The sequence below is a fragment of the Haemorhous mexicanus genome, chromosome 5, assembly GCF_027477595.1.
Source record: "Haemorhous mexicanus isolate bHaeMex1 chromosome 5, bHaeMex1.pri, whole genome shotgun sequence".
Taxonomy (NCBI): domain Eukaryota; kingdom Metazoa; phylum Chordata; class Aves; order Passeriformes; family Fringillidae; genus Haemorhous; species Haemorhous mexicanus.
The window spans coordinates 47,998,768-48,020,461 of record NC_082345.1 but is presented as its reverse complement, the minus strand read 5'-3'; the positions used below and the strand labels follow the sequence as shown (position 1 = coordinate 48,020,461).

Genomic DNA, 21,694 nt, shown 5'->3' with positions numbered 1-21,694 from the left:
ATGTCAGTTGCTCTTCCCTTATCCATTGATGCTGTCATCCTATTGTTTGTCAGTGTTTGGCACAGTTTTCTCTTAGTGAAACCATGTTGACTGTCACCAATCACCTCCTTACCATCCATGTGTCTCAGTATTCTTTCCTGGAGATTCTACTCTTCACCTCAAGCACTGAGGTGAGACTGACCGGCCTCTGGTTCCCTGGGTTTTCCTTTCTTTCCTTTTGTAAAAGTGAGGGTTATATCTCCTCCTTTCCAGTCAGTGAGAACTTAACAGGGCTGCCACAGCTTCTCAGATATGATCGAGTGTCTTAGTCATAATTTTTCTATCTTTAGAAATAAAAGCCTTCAGATACAAAATTTATGCTATTTATAAAATACATTCTGTTAAATGTATGTGAAGGATGATACTATGTTAGAATTATTTTGCAGGAAACTGCATACATTGGTGTATGGTAGTTGCCTACACTTCCTTGAATTATTTTATTCCCGATAAGCCAAATACTCTAATTTATTCAAGTACGATTTAAAAGGTCAGTGGATGTAAAACTCAGTCAGGGAAATCCAATAAAGGCTTGACATTCTGTTTTATATGACTTACAGACTCTGCAGAATATATTGCTTCACTTCAGAATTAAAAATTCACATATCTAACAGCCTACACTAGGAGCAATGCTGCAACTCATTAGAAAGAAATACAAAGACATGCTTTGAATCATAAAGATGGGGAAAATAAAATGTCAGTGTTTTATAATAAAAATGTACAGTGAAATTTCTGAATGCATCTGTCATCTTATGAAAAGTGTCTGAGACATGGTGAGAGAAAAATCAGTATGGACTTTATTAGCTGCTCTGCTCCTGTGATACAGACGTGTCACAGGAAGTATGTGAAGGCAGGAGACCCAATTCTCTTCTCTTCTTCCCCGTGTGCTTCAGAAGAAATTCTGCTGAGAATAGTACAATTCTGTGCATGTGAAGTAATATAAATAAAGTAGAACTCAGTCCAAGTTAGTGCTCTTTTTAGCCAAATTGTTACAACTGAAGTCAGTTTTTTCTGAGATAGAAATTTTAGTACAGGATTTTTCATTTTAGGAGTAGTGTAGGATTGTTTGTGACATCCAGCAGTTGAATGTATTTAAACCTGAAGGTTTTGCAATCTGGAAGGAGATGGGATGCTATAGTGCAAAGCAGTTTAAAAAGAAAGTATGGCTGTGAATCCCAGACATGTGGAGAAACTGTGTCCTTGCTGAAGGTCAGGGAAAAGAATGTCTGAATGAAAGTCATTCAGAATAATCAGCTGTTCAAAATACTGGATGGCTGATTAGTCTGAATGAAAAAGCCAAGCATAAACAAAATTTGAAGACTGTGACAGAATTCCTTGGGAAAAGCAGTAAGTCTGCAATTCTGTGAAGTTCTTGCCATAGCAAAGTAAGTGAAAAGAAAGCCTATTTTGGGAGGCTGTCTTTGAGGAACATATTTTAACTTTTATGTACTTGGTAGTGATTTGAAAAATCAGTGGATGTTACTGACTCACTGTTCACTGAGATGGATTAAGTCAGAGATACTAGGATCTTTATTTGATTTTCTTAAAATTAATATTTCATATCTATTTTCAGATGTTTAACTCTACTTCAGACTGAATTGTCCTTGGCTTTGCAGAGTATTCCTTGCCAATGCTTAACTAGGAAGGAACAGAGTCAGCATAGAGAGATGGGAATATGTCAGTATTGCATTCACCTCACATCCATGACGACTTAGGCTGGGGATACAGTTTCACATGTTGCTTTACCTTGTTTAATTTCAGGCTGTTATCCCAAAGAGATAGTTCCTTTGAGGAAATCCCTGTCATGTCAAAACCTAATCTTTTCTTGCAGAGGTTTGCTGTCTTTTGGATCAATAAACTGATGTAGCTCTCTCAGGATGCTACAGTTCTTAAATGTGAGGGAAGAGGGCAGGAGCTTACAGTAAGGAGCAGAAGAGCTCAGGACCTCTTAATATCTTCTTGACAGCTACTTCTGTTTAGATCAGAGCAAGTCTAGTGGGAAAATCCACCCTTAAATAAAGTACCAGCTTTTTCATTTAAATAAAAGGAGATGCTGGAGAGACCACTAAGTTCTGTTCTTGCCAAAAGAAGGGAGTATAGCCAGTGAATGGGTGGCCCTAATTCCACCCCTTCACACAGACACAAAGGTTCTATTTTAATTTGTGGAAATAACTTCCCTACATAATTCTGTGACTCCACCCAGCCACCCAAAGAAAAGTCATTGTTCAAGTCTGTGAACCTTCCTTTTTTCATACCAGGAATTGTTTAGGGTATATGAAAGATTTAAGTACTGAAAGTACCTTCTGATAAAGAACTTCAATGATCAAGAAATTACACTGATTGCTGGCAAATAAAGGAGAAACTACTATTCTAACCTGGCCCTAAATGCTTTTATAGTAGCAAAACCAGTTGCATAGATGAGTTCATTTATAGACCCAGCAGTCAAGTTCATTCAGATTTACTTTTATTTGTTTTCTGAACTCAGGTTTTTGAACTGGGGAATTTTTTTGGTGCAGGTGTCTTGAATCGAATACACTGAAGTAGATCCTTTTGTTGAAATAATAGTTTAAATACACTTCTGTCCATTTTAAATATTTGAGTCTTTCCTTCCTCTTTCTGTTTTCCCCATGACATTCAATTTCTCTGCCAAACCACCGTAATGACTTAGGGTAAACTTTCTCTGATTAAATATGTGAGAAAGCTTATGTGTGAAGTTCAGAGAGTCTTGGTCATGCCAATCTTGATTTTATGTCTGGAAATACTGGTTTTTGACATTAAACAAAAGGTGTATCATACTTTTCCCAGCATATACTGATGTGAATACATCTTGCAGCATTGAAAATAGCCAAGATTATCAGTGGCTGTGGAAAAAAAGGGAATGTGGTTTAATTAAGCAGAAATTTATTATCTTACCTGGCAAAAACCCAGCAGCAAACATTATATGTGAAAATGCATTTAATTGGTTGGACCCAGCCTTATGCTGGGAACTTACTATCAAGATGAAAGAAGAGTGAGAAAAGATCTTATTTCATCTTTGCCTTCTTCCATGATTTCATGAACAATGCTTCCAAGTGACTCCTTTTTAAAGAAACCAACTCCTGAATGAGTTGTGAAGTTAAAAATGCAACATGAGTATGAATGCAGAGATCCCTGTGATGCACTGTGATAACTTGTACACATTTTTAAAACAGTGATGTGGTTGCCTTTGTGTTCCACTTACATTTCGTATGTGAGAAAACCAAAACTCTTTAAGATATGACTCTTTAAAGGAGACACAGATTTTTTTCCTTTTTCTGCTATTCAGGTTTATAGGAAAAGTATTCATATGTCCTGCTGAAAATCCCTAAATATGTTGATGCCTGTTTTCTGCTTTTTTTTCTCTGGGAAGAGGAATCTTGCAATGGTTTCTTTGCTCATTGCTGTCTAGTGACTGCTGCACAGGCAGTCAACGTGATATAACCCCTTTCATAAATTTGATCCCGTTCTGTATAAAAATCAGTGCAAAACCCCAACAAAAGAAAACCCCAACACATTTCCCACACTCCCATCCTTAGAAGAAATATTTTTTCTGTCTTGAATGAGAAACATTGTTTTCATGCATTTAGAGATGAAAGTTGATTTGTTGCCTTAAATATGACTCTGACAGGAAGGAAAGCTTTTAATTTCAAGTTAAATGCTGCCTGGAAAATTTGAACCTAACTGAATTGTAGAATATAGTTATGAATTTAACTTGTTGTTTAGGCTAGAAACTGATGAACTACTTCTCAAATGATTGCAGTGAAACAGCTTGAGTCAAGTTCCTGTAAGGAAAGATGGAGGACTAGGAGAAGGGCTGCCCTAATTTTGCAGCCTGGATTTGCCAGCCAGTCTTAGCTATTGTAACTAATTTCTGTGTGAGTGCATTATTGATTTATTATTTTATTATTCTGACTGTAAGAAAAGCCATGCTTCAAACCCTCTTCTTCAGTATGAGGTAGACTGTTCTTATTCAAGGTCTGATGAAGGTTTTTTCCCATGTTGGGCTTTATTTCCCATCACCCTTTCTCAGCACAGATGGCTGCACTCAGCAGTGTGGAGAATAGCTTTTCTGTCAGTCTGGTGGTGCTGCCTAGCTTACAGGTTTTGTGAAGGAAGTCAAGGCAGCCCCTTTCTGCCTTCTAGAAGGAATGGTGCTTAGGAGAAGTCAGGGTTAAGAGGATGGGGTGCAGGAGGGATGCAGTCCATTCACAACTGCTTATCTAAGGAGGGTCTTGTCTTGGTTTCTTGCTCCTTTTTGGAAGGAGGGCCTCCAGTTCTGTAGTGTGCTCATATGGTGGCACCTTGATAAACATCACGAACCTACCTGGTGGGTAGAGCTGCCTTTTTGTTTGTGCTATGTCCACGTGGTCTGTGAAGCATTTCCCAGGAGCCCTACCTTAGGTTTCAACTTCTTCCCATAGATCATATGGAAAATCTGGTCAGACATCCCCATTTCCATATGTTTTGATTTCCAGAAGTACTGCTTTGAGACACATTATTCTTTTGAGCAAATCTGAACTGGGAATTGAAGCTGTGGAACCCTAGGGAATAATGCCTGAAGGGAAGTTAAAGGTGAGACTGCAAACCTGGCTGGTTTCAGAGATGTGAGAATAGAAGATCAAAAATTACTTTCTTCCCTATGGTGCAGTAGTTTCTACATGTCCTTACAGACCCAATTAAAATAACATTTGATTAAAATGAATACAACAAAGCACAGTTTTTAGAAGTACTAAATCTCTGGATAAATTGAAAAACCACCAAAATTTAATTATATATTAAAGATTAAAGACTACTTTCTGGTCTTAGTTATATTACAGTTTCTCTGGTGTATAAGCAGTAAGGCAATTTAATGTAAAATTAAAAATCCTGGGACAACAGCTTCTCTCTCAATTCAAATTAGCATGTCTGAGAAAATAATTTTGGCCTTTAATGTTGATTTATAGCAATTTTTCATTCTTTATGTGCTGAAATCCTAAACAGTGTTATGTTAATATGGCTGTATTACCTGCAGGTGTTGCTTGAGAGTTGAGTGAACAGTCCTTTGTATTTTCTTTGAAGGATCAATATTTCAAGATGTGTGAAGGAGAAGGGTCTAACTGACAAGCTGCCTTGATGCACTGTTATTCTAACTATGACTGGATTGACTGAAAATTGCCTCAAAGAGTAAGGTAATTTATAAAAACTATAAAGCGTAGCCAAGTGTTTGAAGTTATCGAAGTTAATGAGGAGTGATTTATTTTCACTTTTAAGATGTCTTCACTGTTAAAGTTTCTTGAGTTTTTATTTCTGAAGTGTTCATATTTGATACTGCATTTGCATGAAAAAAGGTGCATTAGATGTTACAACTTGAAAAAAGATTAGAGCTGGCGAAATTGAATGAAATAATTTTTAATAGTTGTGCTGTGAGAAATTGCTCTCAGTGTACCTGGGTAATTGGAGAGAAATTAGATTTTCATTTTTTGTGTATGTCTAGAAATTGAGCAAATAACCTTCCTTTGGAAAAAATGGTGGTTTAGAAGGAAGATGTATAAATAATTATAAACCAGTGCCTTTTCACGAAATAGGAATTCAATTTATGTCAGTGCTACCTTGTTTCTCTGCCTAGACTTACTGTCATAACAAGCAGGTATTACTTTAGAAGCCTCATTGTGCAATACAAATACTCTATATGTATATATGTAAATAAGCTCTTTTCATTTTTGAATCATTAAATGTACTCACTCTCTATTGTGGATACAATAATATGCTTATCAGTCTACTAGTACCAATTTGCAATCTGGTTTACAAGTTGTGAAGTGCTTTTGAAATACTAATGACAGAATTTCAAGAATTTTTTTTTTTGCTGTTTTTGGATTTTGTACTGTGTTTTCATCTTGCAATGTTTTTTTTTTTCCTTCACCTTGAAGAATCTTTCTGTAATTCAATATTTAGTATTTCGTGGGAGGATATCATATATGCTTAGAATAGTATTCATATGAGAGAGAGAATACTTCTAATGGAGAAAAGCTTTTTGTATCCATTGGTGTTACTGTGCAGAACTGTGATGGGCTTAATTTACACAGAAGAAAATACTGCTCTTGCAATGTGTGCTGTTTGCATTTGAGATTTTGATGTAAAGGATAAATTAGTTTTAAAAAGTCAAAGAAAATCGTAGTGAACATGGCAATATGAAAGAAACTCCCTTTATCTCTTCAGTGGTAATACGAATGTGAAGTTCAAATGATTCTGTGAACAATGTAAATTTTTACATCAAAGTGTAATGTTTACTTACATAATAGATCTGAAGTCCTGGGTGAAATTTTTTGTTTCATTAATGAATAGCATAGACATACAAAAAAAAAAAAAAAGAAAAAAATGTTCCTAGTTAGGGAACAAGCTGGATTAACTTCTTGATGAATAAATGAGCTTTTTTTACCCTTAAGGTTTAAATTAATGATTTCATAAAAAGGCATACTCAGGCTCTAGTTACTTGCTTTGTTCTATTTTGCTTGCTTAAATTGTACCTGAAATTACGTTATTTCAGTGGTGTTAAATGCCTTCTCTGATTCTTTTAAATAAGAAGTTGAAAATATTCTTAACATATAAAATGTATTTCAAATGAAAGAGCAACAGCATGAAAATGTAGGTTAGCACATCCCACTTAGGTTTCAGGTTTTTAATGATGTTCTAAAACTCTATTAGAGATGTAAGATGTATTGTGAGAATTAAGCCGCCGGGTTTTATTTTTGAGACATTAAACTAAAAAATACATTCATTTAAAGCCATACTAATCCTTTAACATCATATTAGCAGAGAAATTGTTCACATTTACATAAATGTGAAATGCATAAAAATAGACATTCATTTATGTTTTTGAATAAATTCTCTTTTCTTGGCCTTTGATAATGAAGATACAAGAAAATGGCTGGAGAACAGAAAGTTAGCAGAATCAGCTGCAGCAAAGAAAGAACACTTCTTAATCAAACCAAGATTTAATTACTCCAGATGAAGCCAGTCACAGATTTAATTGAATAACACTGGCAAAAGGAAGGATAAATACTAAAAATATGAATTCTAGTAAGCTAGTGTCTTTTATTTGAAGTCTTCCCACTAAAATAACATAACAACATGGGTCTATCCATTTGAGCAGGTGTGGTTTAATAGTCAGTGTCAGTAAAACTGGCTAAAATCACATCTTCTAAACAAGAAGAAAAATATAGTAATAAATGGAAAGCTTTCTGGATAACAGTAGACTGTGTGGGGAAGTAATAACAGGTGCAATGCTGGTTCATCCAAAATGTCATCTGTGCTTCCAAAGTTTTGATCCAAGATACTTACCCTGCTCTGAACTGAAAATGTTCATTTTTACAGAATAATAGTATCACTGAATGACTTAGGTTGGAAATGACCTCTAAAATCATCACATCCAGCCATTAATACAGCACAGTCAAGTCTGCCACTAAACTGTGTCCCAAAGTGCCACATGTACATGTCTTTTAAATACCTCCAGGCATGGTGAATAAACCACTTCTCTGGGCAGTCTGTTCCAGTGCTTGGCTGCCTTTGCAGTGAAGAAATTTTTTCTAATATCCAATCTAAACCTCCCCTGGCACAACTTGAGGCAATTTCCTCTTGTCCTATCTCGTGTTACTTGGGCGAGGAGGCCAACCTCCACCTTGTTACAACCTCCTTTTGTCACTCGCGTGCCGAGGTCGGGGCAGGAACAGGCGAGAGGCAGGATCGTAGCAAAGGCGAGGAAGAACTTTATTCAAAAGAACCGCGCGTTTTTTATAGAGTGGTATGATAGATTCTATTCTATTGGCTACCTAACAGAAACATCTTTCTCACATACTGTCCTTGAGAGGAGCGGAAAAACAAGGTAGAAAAACAGCACCTGCAAGTTGTTTATAGTCAATAGGTTATCACATCTTTCTAAGTCCCTAAAATTTCTCACAAGCTGCTGTGAGAAACGCTTGCCATTTCTCTCTCCCTGTCCCATGGCATCCACATCCTTTCATAAGGTCCCACTTCAGCCTGCTTTTCTTCAGGCTAAACAGCCCTAGCTCCCTCAGCTCATCTGTGCTCGAGACCCTTCAGCAGCCTCATTGCCTCAGATCTGCCTTCCAGACCCTTCACCAGCCTCATAGCCCTTCTCTGGATACACTCCAGGCTCTCAATGTCTTACTTGTAGTGAGGGAACCAAAATTGAACATGGAATTAGAGGTACGGCTTCACCAGTGCTGAGTACAGGGGAAGGATCGCAGCCCTGGTCCTGCTGGCCACACCATTGCTGATACAGGCCAGGTGCCATTGGCCTTCTTGGCCACCTGGGCACACACTGGCTCATGTTCAAATGGCTGCTGGTCTAAACTCCCACATTCTTTTCCACTGGGCCATTTTCCAGCCATCTGCCCCCAGCCTGTAGCACTGCCTGGGGTTGCTGTGACCCAAGAGCAGGACCTGGCACTTGTCCTTGTTGAACTTTATGCCATTGGCCTCAGCCCATCAATCCAGCCTGTCCAGATCCCTCTGCTGGGCCTTCCTTCCGCCGCTTCCTTCCGCCGCTTCCTTCCGCCGCTTCCTTCCGCCCCTTCCTTCCGCCCCTTCCTTCCGCCGCTTCCTTCCGCCCCTTCCTTCCGCCCCTTCCTTCCGCCCCTTCCTTCCGCCCCTTCCTTCCTTCCGCCCCTTCCTTCCTTCCGCCCCTTCCTTCCTTCCGCCCCTTCCTTCCTTCCGCCCCTTCCTTCCTTCCGCCCCTTCTTTCCTTCCGCCACTTCCTTCCTTCCATCCTTCCTTCCATCCATCCTTCCATCCTTCCATCCTTCCTTCCAACAGATCAACGCTCCCACCCAGCTTGGTGTTGCCTGCGAACTCACAGAGGGTGCACTTGATCCCATTGTCCAGATCATTGATAAAGATACTGAACAGGATGAGCCCCAGTACTGAGCCCTGGGGAGCACCACTGGGGACTGCCTGCCAACTCACTGCCATTCACCTCTGCTCTCGGAGCCCAGCCATCCAGCCAGGCTTTTTACTCAGCAAAGAGTATGCCCACTCAAGTCCTGGGAAGCCAGTTTCTCCAGGATAATACTGTGGGAAACAATATCAAAGGCTTTACTGAAGTCTAGTAGACAACATTCATAGCCTTCATCCACTAAGTGGGTCACCTTGTCATACAAGGAGCCCAGGTGGCTCAAGCCGAACCTGCTTTTCCTAAATCCCTGTTGGCTGACCTGAGCCCCTGGTTGTCCTGTATGTGACATGATGGCACTCAAGATGATCTGCTCCATGAACTTCCAGTTCCAGACACTGATGAAGTCCCCTCTCAGTTGTCCCTTCTCAAGGCTGAGGAGGCTGAGCTCCCTCAGCCTTGACATGTAAAAGAGATGCTCTAGCCCTTTAACCATCTTTGTCTCCCTCTGTGGGACCTGCTCCAGGAACTCCCATGTCTCTCTTGTCTTGAGGAGCCCAGAACTGGACACAGCACTCCAGATGTGGCCTCACTAGGGCTGGGTAGAGGTTCAGGAAAAAAAAAAAAAAGAAAAACAAAGGCAGCCAGAAAAAAAAACAAACCCAACTGTAATTCCAATCTTTCCTGCTTTATTTTATTTATAGAATTGAGGTGTCCAGCTGCAGCAGGCAGGTTTTCTGATGGTGATGAAGTTAATCAGAACTTTCTGAGTTGTTATGAATTATTTGAGAGTGAGGAGAAATTAGAGTTGCTCATTTGAAGATGTGGTAAAAATCACTTCAGAAATCACTTTCAGAAAATCTTGAAATAGGCAAATTCTTTCTAACCATTGTTAGGACACAATTCACCCCTGCACATATGCTCCTCAGCAGCATTCCTGAGCGTAGCGACCTGGTTATGAAGTGTACCACAACACTGGTGATATCTGCAAACAAATTATAAGTTGGTTCATTTACTTACGTCTCACATAATTCTGTTGGGAGCAGTGGCAGCATGAATTAGTGCTGTATAAAGCAGGAACAGACTTGATTTGCACAGCTATAATAATTGTGAAGATTATCAACTCTCACTTGTAGAGAGAAAGCTAAGAATATTTCTATAGTGCTGAAGTGTTTGTATCACAGTTCTCTGTTCATTTCAGTTTTTAATGGTGGGCAGATAACAGGTGTAATTGTAATTACACCTACAATTATTCTGTTAAATTACAATTGTAATTGTAATTTAACAGAATAACTTAAAATTAAATGAGCAAACTTTTAATTAAATGAGGCTAGCTTTTTCCTGTTAAACAGGTATTGCACATAGGTGGCTAGTTCCCAACACCCATCACCAAAAAATGTACCCAGGGCAGCTAGCTGGGGTTGGTACAGTTTGTTCCCTCTGTGATGTTTACCCTCCTTTGTTCATGTACTTGTTAGAGTTTTATATCTGACAGAATGCCTTAGTCCTCCTTTTCTGGCAATGTCCCTATTCTGAGTGACCTCCTCTTTAGCATAACTATTCCAGCATTTCATGCTAATTTTAGTGGTTTCTGCTCTATTTCCCCAAGGGGGGAGTTGCCCTGTCTGTGAAGAAGATCCTGCTCTTTTGCACAGCATGGTTTTCTCAAGAGTATCTCCAGGATTGCGGGAATACTTCTGGACAGTCAGTGTTTTTGGGGTTAGCTGTAGGGATGCAAAGAAGATAATTACCCAGTGTAATACAGAGTGTATTACCTTCTCCTTAGGTAGCTCTCTGAAGCCCTTGCACTGAATTCTGGTGGGTAGAAAAAAATTAGGAAAATAGAAAAAAAGTCCATTTCATCACATCTCCCAGGTAAAGAAATTAATATTTCAGGGAGTATTTCAGCTGAGCATTCTCTTTGCATATTTACAAGGAACTGAACTGGGAGTCTTCACTCAGGGTATGGCTTCACTCACCACTTCACTATGATATGGCTGTCAAAGCAGGCTGATGATACATTGATATTTTTTCTTATAAGCACTGTTTTATTCTGTTGCAAAACCTTTCAGAGGGAAAGAGATGGGCTACTTGAAAATGTTTTCCTTGTTGATGTTTGTGCTGAATTATTTGTACTTAAAGAGCGACAAGATCATTTGCATGCTCTAAAAGTGTCAAAGCGTGAAGAACTATCCTAATGATACCATCATCTAGGTACCTGTTTTTACCATCCATGAGCTGTAAAAATGGGTTTTCTTAGTTTATTTTCTCTCGCTTACTCTGAATTCTTTCTAACTTACTGAGAATTTTAATGATCAAGCAGAATTCTTTCCTCTCTTTGATCCCCATATTTAGTGATTTGCTTCAAGCCAAACTAGCTCTCTAAATCGATGCAAGTTGCATTTTCACTCCCTCCTTTGTAAACTCATGGTTTTCAGCAGATTTGCAAAGTTACACTCAAACATCTCAACCAAGTCTTTGAAAGACAGTGAAGTATGTATACGTGCATAAGAGATGATGTGTGTTTGTTCAGGCTGTAATGAATCTAAAGGACTGCTGAAATAGATGTCAGTATACCATTAGTTTTATGTTCTATTCCATCATTTTTATGTGAGGGGATTAAAAAGGTAAAAAAATCTGAATCCAGTCAAGTGTTTAGGACACCAGATAGGACCGAAGGAAGACTGAGACATCTGTTTAAATTTGCAGTACAAAAGTGCTGTTCAGATGCTGATCTGATTCTGGAGACATCTAAACTTGCCAAGTTTACTAGGCTTACCTACCTGTTTGAGGTCTATCCACAGTTTTGCTTGCCATGTCTATAGTCACCCCAGCCAAAGCAGTTTTATAATTTAAGCTAAACAGGATCTAAAAAGTAAGTGCTGCTCTGTTTAAATCCTCAAAAGGGCCAAATCCAACATAGGCCTTCAGAGAATATGCAAGACAACTGTAAAAGCACAGATTAGCCTTGCTCCAGTGTTTTAAAAATCAACTCTAAGTGGCTGCTTTAAGGATTCAAGTCTGTGACACATGACTGAATTTACAGGCTTACCTGCAGCCCTTAATTAGATATTTGACCTCTGTGCTTAGTTGTTTGGTAGTTTTTCCCTGCATTTTTGGTGCTCATAGATTGTATTTCTTGAGCAGACAGTTGAAATAAGAGTGGAATTTTTAAGGACTCCTATCTCTGCTTTTTTTAGCTTTGCTCTGCTTTTTTAGTATTCCAGTGTTCATAGTGATCTACCAAAGAGATCCAGTTAGCAGCTATGAAATTTTAGGCATGTTCTCATGGCAGATGTGTTGGTCACTTCCATGGTGGAGGCAAGCAGGCAAATATTGGGGATTTTTTAATAGGACCAAGTCTTGGAAACAGAAACACTGTTTTCTGATGTTGTTATATTATTGCAAGTAACACAATTAATTGGAAGAAAAATTATTATACATCATATTAGGATGGAAAGCATTTTTAGTCATAGTAGATATTAGTAGATATTGAATAATATGTGTTGAAGATACATAATTTTATGTCATTCAGCAAGTCTAGGTGTCATGGAGCTCACCTGTGAGCTCCAGAAGAGCCAGTGGGTAAGAGATCTGCTTCACAGGTTTTCGTTTTTAATGTGTTCCTTAAGACTGGAAGATAGCTGGTGTTCTGCCCAGATTCAGAATAGACAAACAGATTGAGCAGGGTAAGTATAGCCTGATATAAATCACAGTGAACATATGGAAGTAGCTGATTGGGGACTCAGCTGATAGGGAATTAAAGACCTTGAGTAAAATTGATTCTGCTCGGAGTTTTATGGAAAGTAAAGCTTGTAAAAGAAATGATTAGTAAAAACTTGATTTTAGTCTTTTAATATCTGGCAAAATTACAAGTTTGGTAAGATGATGGTGTCAATGTAAAAGACTTTGAAAAGCGTTTGACTTACTGCCATGTGAAACCAATTAATAAAAACAAGAATTGAACTATGTAACAAAACAGACCAGACTTTGATGAATAACAAAGCAGTTGGCAGGTCTTAATATAGGATTGTCAGTAAGGAAGCTTCATGAACTAAGTGGCTTTCCCATAGTTGAAAATAGAGAGTGACAGTAGAGAGACTGTAAATTGTATCTGGATTTGGGAAAGGAAGGAGACCACTATGAATGCTTAAGTACATTCTCAGAGCCAAAAACCAGTAATGCTGGGTGTAGTGACAGTTCAGGAGTGTAACCAGGCTGATGATTTTTGCTGTCTATAGAACTGCTGAGAACATTTAGAGTGTGGCACACAAGGCCATCTGCCTTTGTCAAAATAGCTTGAAAATGGCTGAGTGCATATAAACATCTAACCCTAATAAGTACCTGAAGTATCTGAATTAGTCCTGAGGAGATCTTGTTGAATTCAGGAGTTCTGTCTGCATAGTTTAATTTTCATCCAGTTCTCTTTAAATGGATGTCCCTATAACGTTTACATTGTAACCAAATCCTAAGCAATGGGCTTAAGCTTCATAAACAGGAGATCATAGAAGATGATTTAGTATTTCCTGATGACTTTAATGGATAGATTTACAGTAGATTGGGACAAATTAAAAACTTGGAGGAAAGCAGTGTGGTGTTTTCCAGGGTTCTAAAGGATGAGAAATAGTTCTAATGTGGTGTGCTTTTAGAAAGTTTTAAAAATTATTTCTTTTTATTGACACCTCTAATCAGACACACTAAAGCTATGTGTCCTGTGCTAAGTAGATTAAGACCAGCTATCTAGAAATAGACCATAACTTGGATAATTTCCATCTAATAGGTAAGAGATTGATGGGGAAAGCAAACTAGGGGGGTCTGAATTGACTATAAGATTATTCAGGTGAAGAATTTTGAATTATACTTGGGTCTGTCAACATCTAGGTGGGTGTTTAGTCTGTTATGTCATACTACCTCCATAAAAACAGTTAGAATTACTCTTGTTATGTAGCATTATTGTTTCTAGTAGAGCTGTGTCTGTGCCACTTAGGTAGGGTAACGCTAAGTGCGTTGTCATCTGTTTCTATTTGAAAAATGTTAATTAAAAAGATGTTTCTAATTAGCATCTTTATGTGGCCTATTGCAAATACTGGATAACCTAAAAAATAAGGATGAAATTTAAAACCATTTGTTCAAAAATATTTTAAATCGTCTTATTATTACTTGCATAGTTAGCATAGTTGTGTAAACCACATAAGTCCTGTAAAGACCTTCCATTAAGTGATAAGGGTATTGCTGTTGTCCTCAAAAGCAAGCATTTTGTGCTTTTTGATTATAATCTTCAACACTTATTTTTAATGTACTAATCATTAAATACATTTATGCTATTTGAAATTGCTTTTCATGTTTCTGTGGATATAAGACTGCTATGAAACAAACTTCCTTGGAAACTGTTTATTTTTCCTATATTCTAATTATATCTGTCTTTCACTGTGAGAAAAAAATAGAGGCATTAGACAAAAGAAGCAGAGGAAGTTTTTTGCCAAGTGATAATTATTCTCTAATCTCCAGTGTCTAACTCGTACTGCGTCAATTCAATCCTGTTTGTATAGAAGATAATGCTTTTTTTCATAATGTGTATGAAATATTTCTATTGTTCTGTGTTGCAATTTAATAACCCTTTCACATTTCTTACAACTGACCTTGGTTTCCATTCATACTTCTAAAGATATTTTTGTTTTAAAAATAATGTAATTGAATAGAAATGCATAATTAGTGATGCATCAAATCTCTGTGAAACAATATTACATTTAGAAAATGCTGTCTAATTTTGGACTAGGTTGAATTTCAGTAAACACACTTCCTTACACTACTACATCCAAAAAAAGAAATATTGCAGCAGCACTTACAAGGAAATTAAACATGTTGTATGATTCCATTGAAGAAGCCAGTGGAAAAATGTGTCCACTCTGTCATTTGGAGCCTCTGTTGACTCAGCTTTGGGGTGTCAATTGATGGTGTGTCTGTCTGTATTAATATTCCAGTCAGAAATCAGCATTACTCAGTACTGGTATAGCATAGTGAAATATCCTCTGTGTTTGCTTGCGTGGGTGTGGGGGTGTTTGCTCTACAGTCATGGACACTGTTCAGTTGTTAACACTCTCTGGCAAATACTGACCTGACCCAGTTGTAATTCTGTGGTGCCTGGACACAATTCAGGGAGTGTCAGAGTGAGTAGGTAGGATGGATACTCCTTCAGCAGAGGGGAAGGATGTAACCCATGGTGTACCAGTGTCTTCTCCCAAGTAGCAAGATAAAGGGACAAGAGGGCGCAGTCTCAAACTGCTGCAGAGAAGGTTTAGATTAAATATTAGGAAACATTTCTTTACTGAAACAAATATGAAGCACTGGAACAAGCTTCTCAAGGAAGTGGTTGAGCTCTCATCCGTGGAAGTAATTAAACACATGTAGCTGTGGCACTTAGTGAAATGTTGGACTCGGCAGTGCTGGGCTGATAGGTTTGATGATCTTAAAGGTCTTTTCCAATCTTAACAATTCTGTGATTCATTTGCTCTTGAACTCTTAAAATTGAGGAGATCCTTGTCCCTTTTGATTTACAAAAGGAATCTTGAATTCTGCCTTCCAAATTATCCTTTCCATATATGTGTTGTTTTTCCTAGCTCCTTCAGTGTTTGTGAAGTATCTGGTTTTGCTGTTTATAGCCAAATGGTCCCAGTGAAGAGACCACTAGGAACCAACTGTGTCTTGATCTTCTGCCATATAGTCTACCTCAGGCTAACCTCAGGTGCCTTCATTCTTCTAATTGTGGCTTTCTGTGGGTCATTTTTTAAAAGCAATTTTTTGTTTGTTTTTTTTTTTTTTCCCAAGTGAAAAAAAGATCAGTGTCTCTCACTTGATCCTGGTTCTTTTGTAATACGTACATAAAACCCTTGCCTTCTGAAATTACACTTTGTGATGAAATACTATTGCACTTTGCTTATGCTTTTTTATTTTACTGGACTCCTGTTTGCTATCCTGTAGCTTCAACCCTTAGTCCATGTTGTTAGTCTCAATCAGCATCTCATCAAGAAGCACGGAAGACATAACAAGTGACATTTTGTTAGGTACATCGGAGGTATGCAGGTATAGAAAATCATATTTTGAACAAATTGGTGAGCAAACTTCTGACCAAACTGTCACAATATATGTGTTTTCCTATGAAAAGGGTAGGACAAAATGTCTCAGTACAAGAGATTGTAACTAAATTATCTGGAGGAAAAGGCAATCTGCTGTATAAATATTTCAAGTTTTCTAATTGAAGACTTTACATTAATCTGTGCTTAGAGGCCTGCCCTTATTTTGTAGCAGATAATGTTATGTCAAAGCAATGTTTAGTTCTACATAGCAGCTGTTGTATTCATACTAAATTATGCCAGATTTAATCTTGAATATATTCAACAAGAGCACCCAGTTGTGCTGAAAACCTAAAATAATTTTCAGTAATATTCTGTCGCAAACCCTTTGGGCACATTGGCTCTTTGAGGCTGAATTCCCTTGTTATATCCAAACATCCCAGCAGTATATTCAATTGGTATCCAACTGGAACTTTGCAGCAGCAGAGGTAGACAATATGAGACAATTTCTCAAGAGTATTACTTTCCCAATCATTATAATTGCCCCTGCCTGATTCACCAGCGCTTGTGTATTCATTTGTACTTGTTCAAAGCAAATGCAATTTGATTTTACAATGCTCTCAAATCACTGCAACACTCATTTTACATGTCGAAAGAACAAGACAATAAAGTGGATAATCAGGTTTTCAGGCTTTCGGAAGGCAAACTGAAACGTTGCATGGAGAAGAAGCAATAGAAGTTAAGGTTCACTTGTGCAATACTTCAAAGAGTATCCTGTAAATCCCAGGTCATGGCACAGAGAGGGCACCTTGATAATTGTAATGAGGAGACAACATATTAATCAGGAGAACAGTGGGTGAGAACCTAGTTTAACTGAGAAGAGCAGACAGCTGTGGTTGCTGGAATAAAATCAGCTTTTCTGGAGAGCACTTCATTGCAGGAAACATGCTGGAGTGTTCTCAGGCACTCTTCACAGAAGCTCTACTCCTTCCCCTTGCTCACTGCTGCAGGAATGTAATAAACTGTATGTGCCAAAATGGGGTGGGGAAAACACTTCTCACCTTTTCCAGCTCAACACCCAGCAATTTAGGGTACTTACTTAAAATGTAGCAAAGTTCAATTTGTTTTTCTAGGAAAGTCCGAGTATTTTTCACGCTTTCCTGCTACATGTCTGAATCCCTTTCTGAGTATTTTTAGATTGGCATGCCACCTTGACTGCTTGTGCAGTTCCAGTTTATATAAATAATTATGCAAGGCTGGAACGATGGTGTCCTCTCTTCTGATTTGTTTTATAATTTTTTTAATTTGGAATGTCAATAAGCAACTTGCCCTGTCCCATGATGCCCCAGTCAGCAGTTCCCAACAACTCCAAGTAGTACATGTCTAGAACTTTGACCAACTGGAATATTCTTATTTTGAAAGAAAAATCTGTTTTGCAGATAGTGACAGTAAGAATCAGGGAGTTTGATGTCCTAGGTTAGGATGACAAGTAGAGCTCCACACCTCAGTTCTAGTTTCTAATTCCAGTCTCGCTCAGAGAACTGTGCAAAGAGAAAGATAATTTATGGCAGCAATTAAGAGGCATAATTTCTTCTGTAATGTGAAAATTGAGGGAAATTCTTACCATAGACTGGCTTAAGTAACTTCAGGAAGTACAAACAACTCTTAATTTAACATTTGTAAAGCAGCTGCTTCTTTGCAGCTTTAACTCCTTGTGGACTGGATAGCTTTGTGTTTCATATCTGTAAGCCAGAGCTGAGCAAGTGTTCTCTTCCAGGTGAATTAATGCTGCTCACTGTGAACTTTCTGATCCATCTGGGAAGTACTTTCTCAGTGGAATTTCATTTACTGAGAATGCATTGTGCAAGCACTGTTTGGATTTCTAGGGCTGCACAGCTCTTTGTAGGTCACTGGTGATGCTGATGGGGCTTGCAGGCAGCTAGATTTCACTCCTCCAACATTCTTCTCAGCTAGAGCTTGGTCCTGAGCACAGGAAATAAGAAGGGAACCAGAATCATTCTGCATGGCTAATGTGATCTCTCATGCTTGGCTGAGGGAGGAAATCTAACACATTTCAAAGAACTTAAGTTTCATTTCCAACAGTTTGTCACATATGAAAGGAGGAGAAGAGTGTTTGAGAGTATGACAGTTAATTATATTTTGGTTTCAGGCTAGAAATGACAAAGCATTTTGATTTTCCCTATTTTGAGAGGAATCAGATATCCAGAAATAGGAGCCTAGGTGTACAGTATGCAGGATAGCACCTTGGCACCTTCATAAAGTTGTGTGTATTCAGCCTACAGCTGTCTTATTAGAAAGAATTCCAAAGTGGGGAGAAGCTGGGATATCTAACTCAAAGCTGCAGAAAGATTCCACAGTTTACTTAGCAAATTAATGGCTTGAAATGTTTTCATTGGAGTAAAATGCCTCTTTCCAAGAATGATGCAGGGTGCTTGAAGGAGAGACTAAGTGGGCATTCAGTGCTTTAATCCTCTAAATCGACTTCAGAGGACTGTTATCTTTAGTATATACTCTTTTTTTTTAACTAGATGGACTGACTCATGCTTTATCCTGCTTAGGAGAGGCATTTGTATTTTCGTTCATTAAGGTTGTAGAAGTTCTTTGTTAGCTTCTTTAGGAAAGTGTTATGATCTAGATGACCTAAGAACTTGTGAATTTCTCGGATTTCAGTAGAATACATGGTGTAACTCTTATTTTAGATATAGTATTTAGACTGCTTGTATTTCATAATATTATTAAGATGCATATGATCGTTTAACTCTTCATTATATCTGCATATCGTTCTTTTGTTTTTTATTTATCAGGTTTCTTGTCTATTCTTACATAACTACTGCAAGCCATCTAGTCTTACGAAGCTGAACTTCATTCTTCAAGTGTGATTTACTCAGTACAGCCTAAAATCATGATGAAAAAGATGAGCATACCTACAAGCAAAACTTCCCTGGTCCTCTTTCTGTGCCAAATTATTTCTGCACTGGATGTACCTCTTGACTGTAAGTATTAACCTGATAAATAAGAGCAGAATAATGGAAGAATAATTAAATAATTTCTGTAGGGAGCTGAAGATAACTCCAACATGGAGCTAAAGACACAGTGTGTTTGGTCCCTTCAATCAGGACATTATAATTATGAATATTTACGCTGACTTACTGAAGATTTTCAAAACCTGTGTATATAAAATGAGTTTCATTGTTCAGTTGGGGAGGTGTTACACAGGATTCTTGCAGAATCCTACTTACACTTCAGTGTGCCGTTCTTTGATTAAACTGAAGAAGGCCAGAAAAGCCCTGCTAAATGCTAATTATTTGTGAAATTAAGATCACATTGATATTTTCTAAAAATCCCAGGACAATTCCTAGTGGCTGTAAACAATCACCCTCACCTTCAGAGAAGAGGTTCCCAGGAGCTGGTATGAGAGCTAGTAAAAAATTCAAATACCTAAAATTCAGATACTCAAAGCATCTTATTTTTTTTGATGCAAAAGGGTAAGTAAGGCTCTTAGATTTCTTGAGTAGTACCTGAAAACAGTTAAGAACTATTGCTTAAAAATATGTTAGAAATGTGCTGGGCAGGGAATTCCAGCATTAACACATGAGGAAATGCCTGGAGGAGGGGAAATCCCACAATCTGAAGTTCTTATCTAATATAAGACTCTGTTAGTGGGGAACCTTGAAGGCAGCACTCCATGCTGAAAAGGAAGCAAGGAAGCAATGGTAACTTCTGTGTTTTACATTCTCAATAGCTAATTTTATTAAACTACTCATGTTTTAGGTTGCTGCTTTCTTTCTAAGATGAACCTGATCACATGTTCAGAATTCAGTGACCCATGTTGCACCTCTCAGTGACAATTCATTTGTTAAACTAATTTCCAGGGAAGAGAACATTAGAGTTGGTGTTTAATTGATGGATTAATACATCAGTAAATTTGCCTGTGATTCTAATCTGCATGGTTTTCTTTACCCCTGTGGTTTTGATACCTTCCTGCTTTCCAGAAATGCATGTTTTTCTTTAATAATCATTGACATACATTGCAAGTGTTTTGGTGTTGTTTTTTTTTTTCCCATGCATTTTACAAGCCTATCAAACCAATGACCTGTATTTCTGTAACAAAATCAATATATCTGAATCACATTCATCTTGTTGTATTGTAAATGCTTTTAGAAGAATAAGCTGTGGGTTAAGGAAGGCTTTGAAGGTTTGATGAATAAACAAACATTTATTTCAAAACTTAATTTTTCTCCTTACACATCTTTGCAGGCTATATATAGTCTTTTAAACCTATCTTGTAGTTTAGCAACTAATATATGTTCTGCACCTCTTTAATATTGTTATCTTAAGAGCAAGATTTTGGGTTAAATGTACCAGAAATGCATCAATAGACAAAAATTAATAGCCTTTTTGGATGTATCATTTTAATTCTGTACTGAGAATCTAATTCCCTTCTGTTTCATGCTTAATAACTTTTTGAGGTCTGATAAAGTCACATACTTGAATTTTTAGCCAGAAATTAAATCTAGAATGATGGTATAACTTTCATAAATAATGATGAGAATGGTCTTTGGGAGAGCACCACAAGGGAAGGACATAGATGTTTTGTGGGTCTTCCCTATATATCCACCACAGAGACCTGGTGGTGAGAAGCTGCTTGATTAGTTGAATATTTAGGTTTCATCCAGGTCAGAAATTTCTATTCATAGCAAGTTCACTAGTTCCTAGTCAGTGTCTTCTCAAAGCAGGCTAGGAATGACTGAAAATGCAGGGGAGTCGGGGACATTTGGCCTGTTGATAAAGAGAGGTGTTAATGTAAAACATTGGAATTAAACAATAATTCCAATTAGCTAAGATGAATTTTTTGTTTAGTTATTTTTCAAACCAGAAAGGGTTGCAAGTCTGTTGAGTAGGGTTAGGTGCTTTTATCTTTACAAGAGTAATTTTAGCCTGAAGCATTCTCTTTGTTCTTCTATGTGATCATATGGGTGGATTGATTTTGACGGCAGCATGAGCGTAGTACACTCCATTAATTCTGATTTGCTGCTGTCACCTCAGTATTTGTGTTTTATGTCCTTGCAAGTCCAAAATCACATAGCATGGTTGCCATTAAAAAGTCAACACTTCAGGAAAGTTTCTCATGCCAAGAGCTTTAAGATAAATGTAGTAATATCTGACACAATGGAAATTGTGGTTGGAATTTCAGGCTTTGCTACATGGGTTGCAGTGCTGAATGTTTTAAATGTTTTCTTTTTAATGGTGACCAAAGTACTTTTCACAGATACTTATCTTCCCTCTCAAAATTGCTAATTTTCTCTTCACTAACAAATATTTCTCTTTAATCTCCATTTGTCCATTCAACTGCTGATTCTGATGTGGGAATAAAAGCAAAACTTCTAGAAGAATGTAAGTTACTCTTCACTAAAAATAGGCTGCGTGCTGCTGAAAATTGATACAGATTGTGCTGCAAATTGAATTTGCAGTCCAAAAATGTGTGATTCTGACATCTTGTTGATAATTTGGTTTGCTGTATATAGATGTTTTGTGCATGCAGTGTTCAGAAAATACTAACGTACATAAAACAACATTCTGATATTCTGAATAAATTAATTGTGTGATTTTTGATGGTGTGCTATTTGAACATTAAAATCTTCACTCAATATCAGCATGTGCA

The 21,694-nt window shown here is 37.7% G+C and overlaps 1 protein-coding gene across 11 annotated transcripts in view; it reads left to right on the top strand.

Annotated features, from left to right (window-relative positions):
• NRCAM (neuronal cell adhesion molecule) overlaps window positions 1-21,694 on the top strand; it is a 146,199-nt gene that overhangs the window by 59,675 nt on the left and 64,830 nt on the right. For 8 of the 11 annotated variants that reach the window (XM_059847094.1, XM_059847093.1, XM_059847090.1 and 5 more), the window contains exons 3-4: window positions 5,113-5,222; window positions 18,837-19,025. In XM_059847094.1, the coding sequence (XP_059703077.1) occupies window positions 18,935-19,025 (91 nt within the window). In that variant the 5' untranslated portion in view covers window positions 5,113-5,222; window positions 18,837-18,934. Of the gene's footprint in view, window positions 1-5,112; window positions 5,223-18,836; window positions 19,026-21,694 lie in introns of those variants that run through there. The other 3 variants (XM_059847084.1, XM_059847085.1, XM_059847088.1) reach the window with 3 other exon arrangements.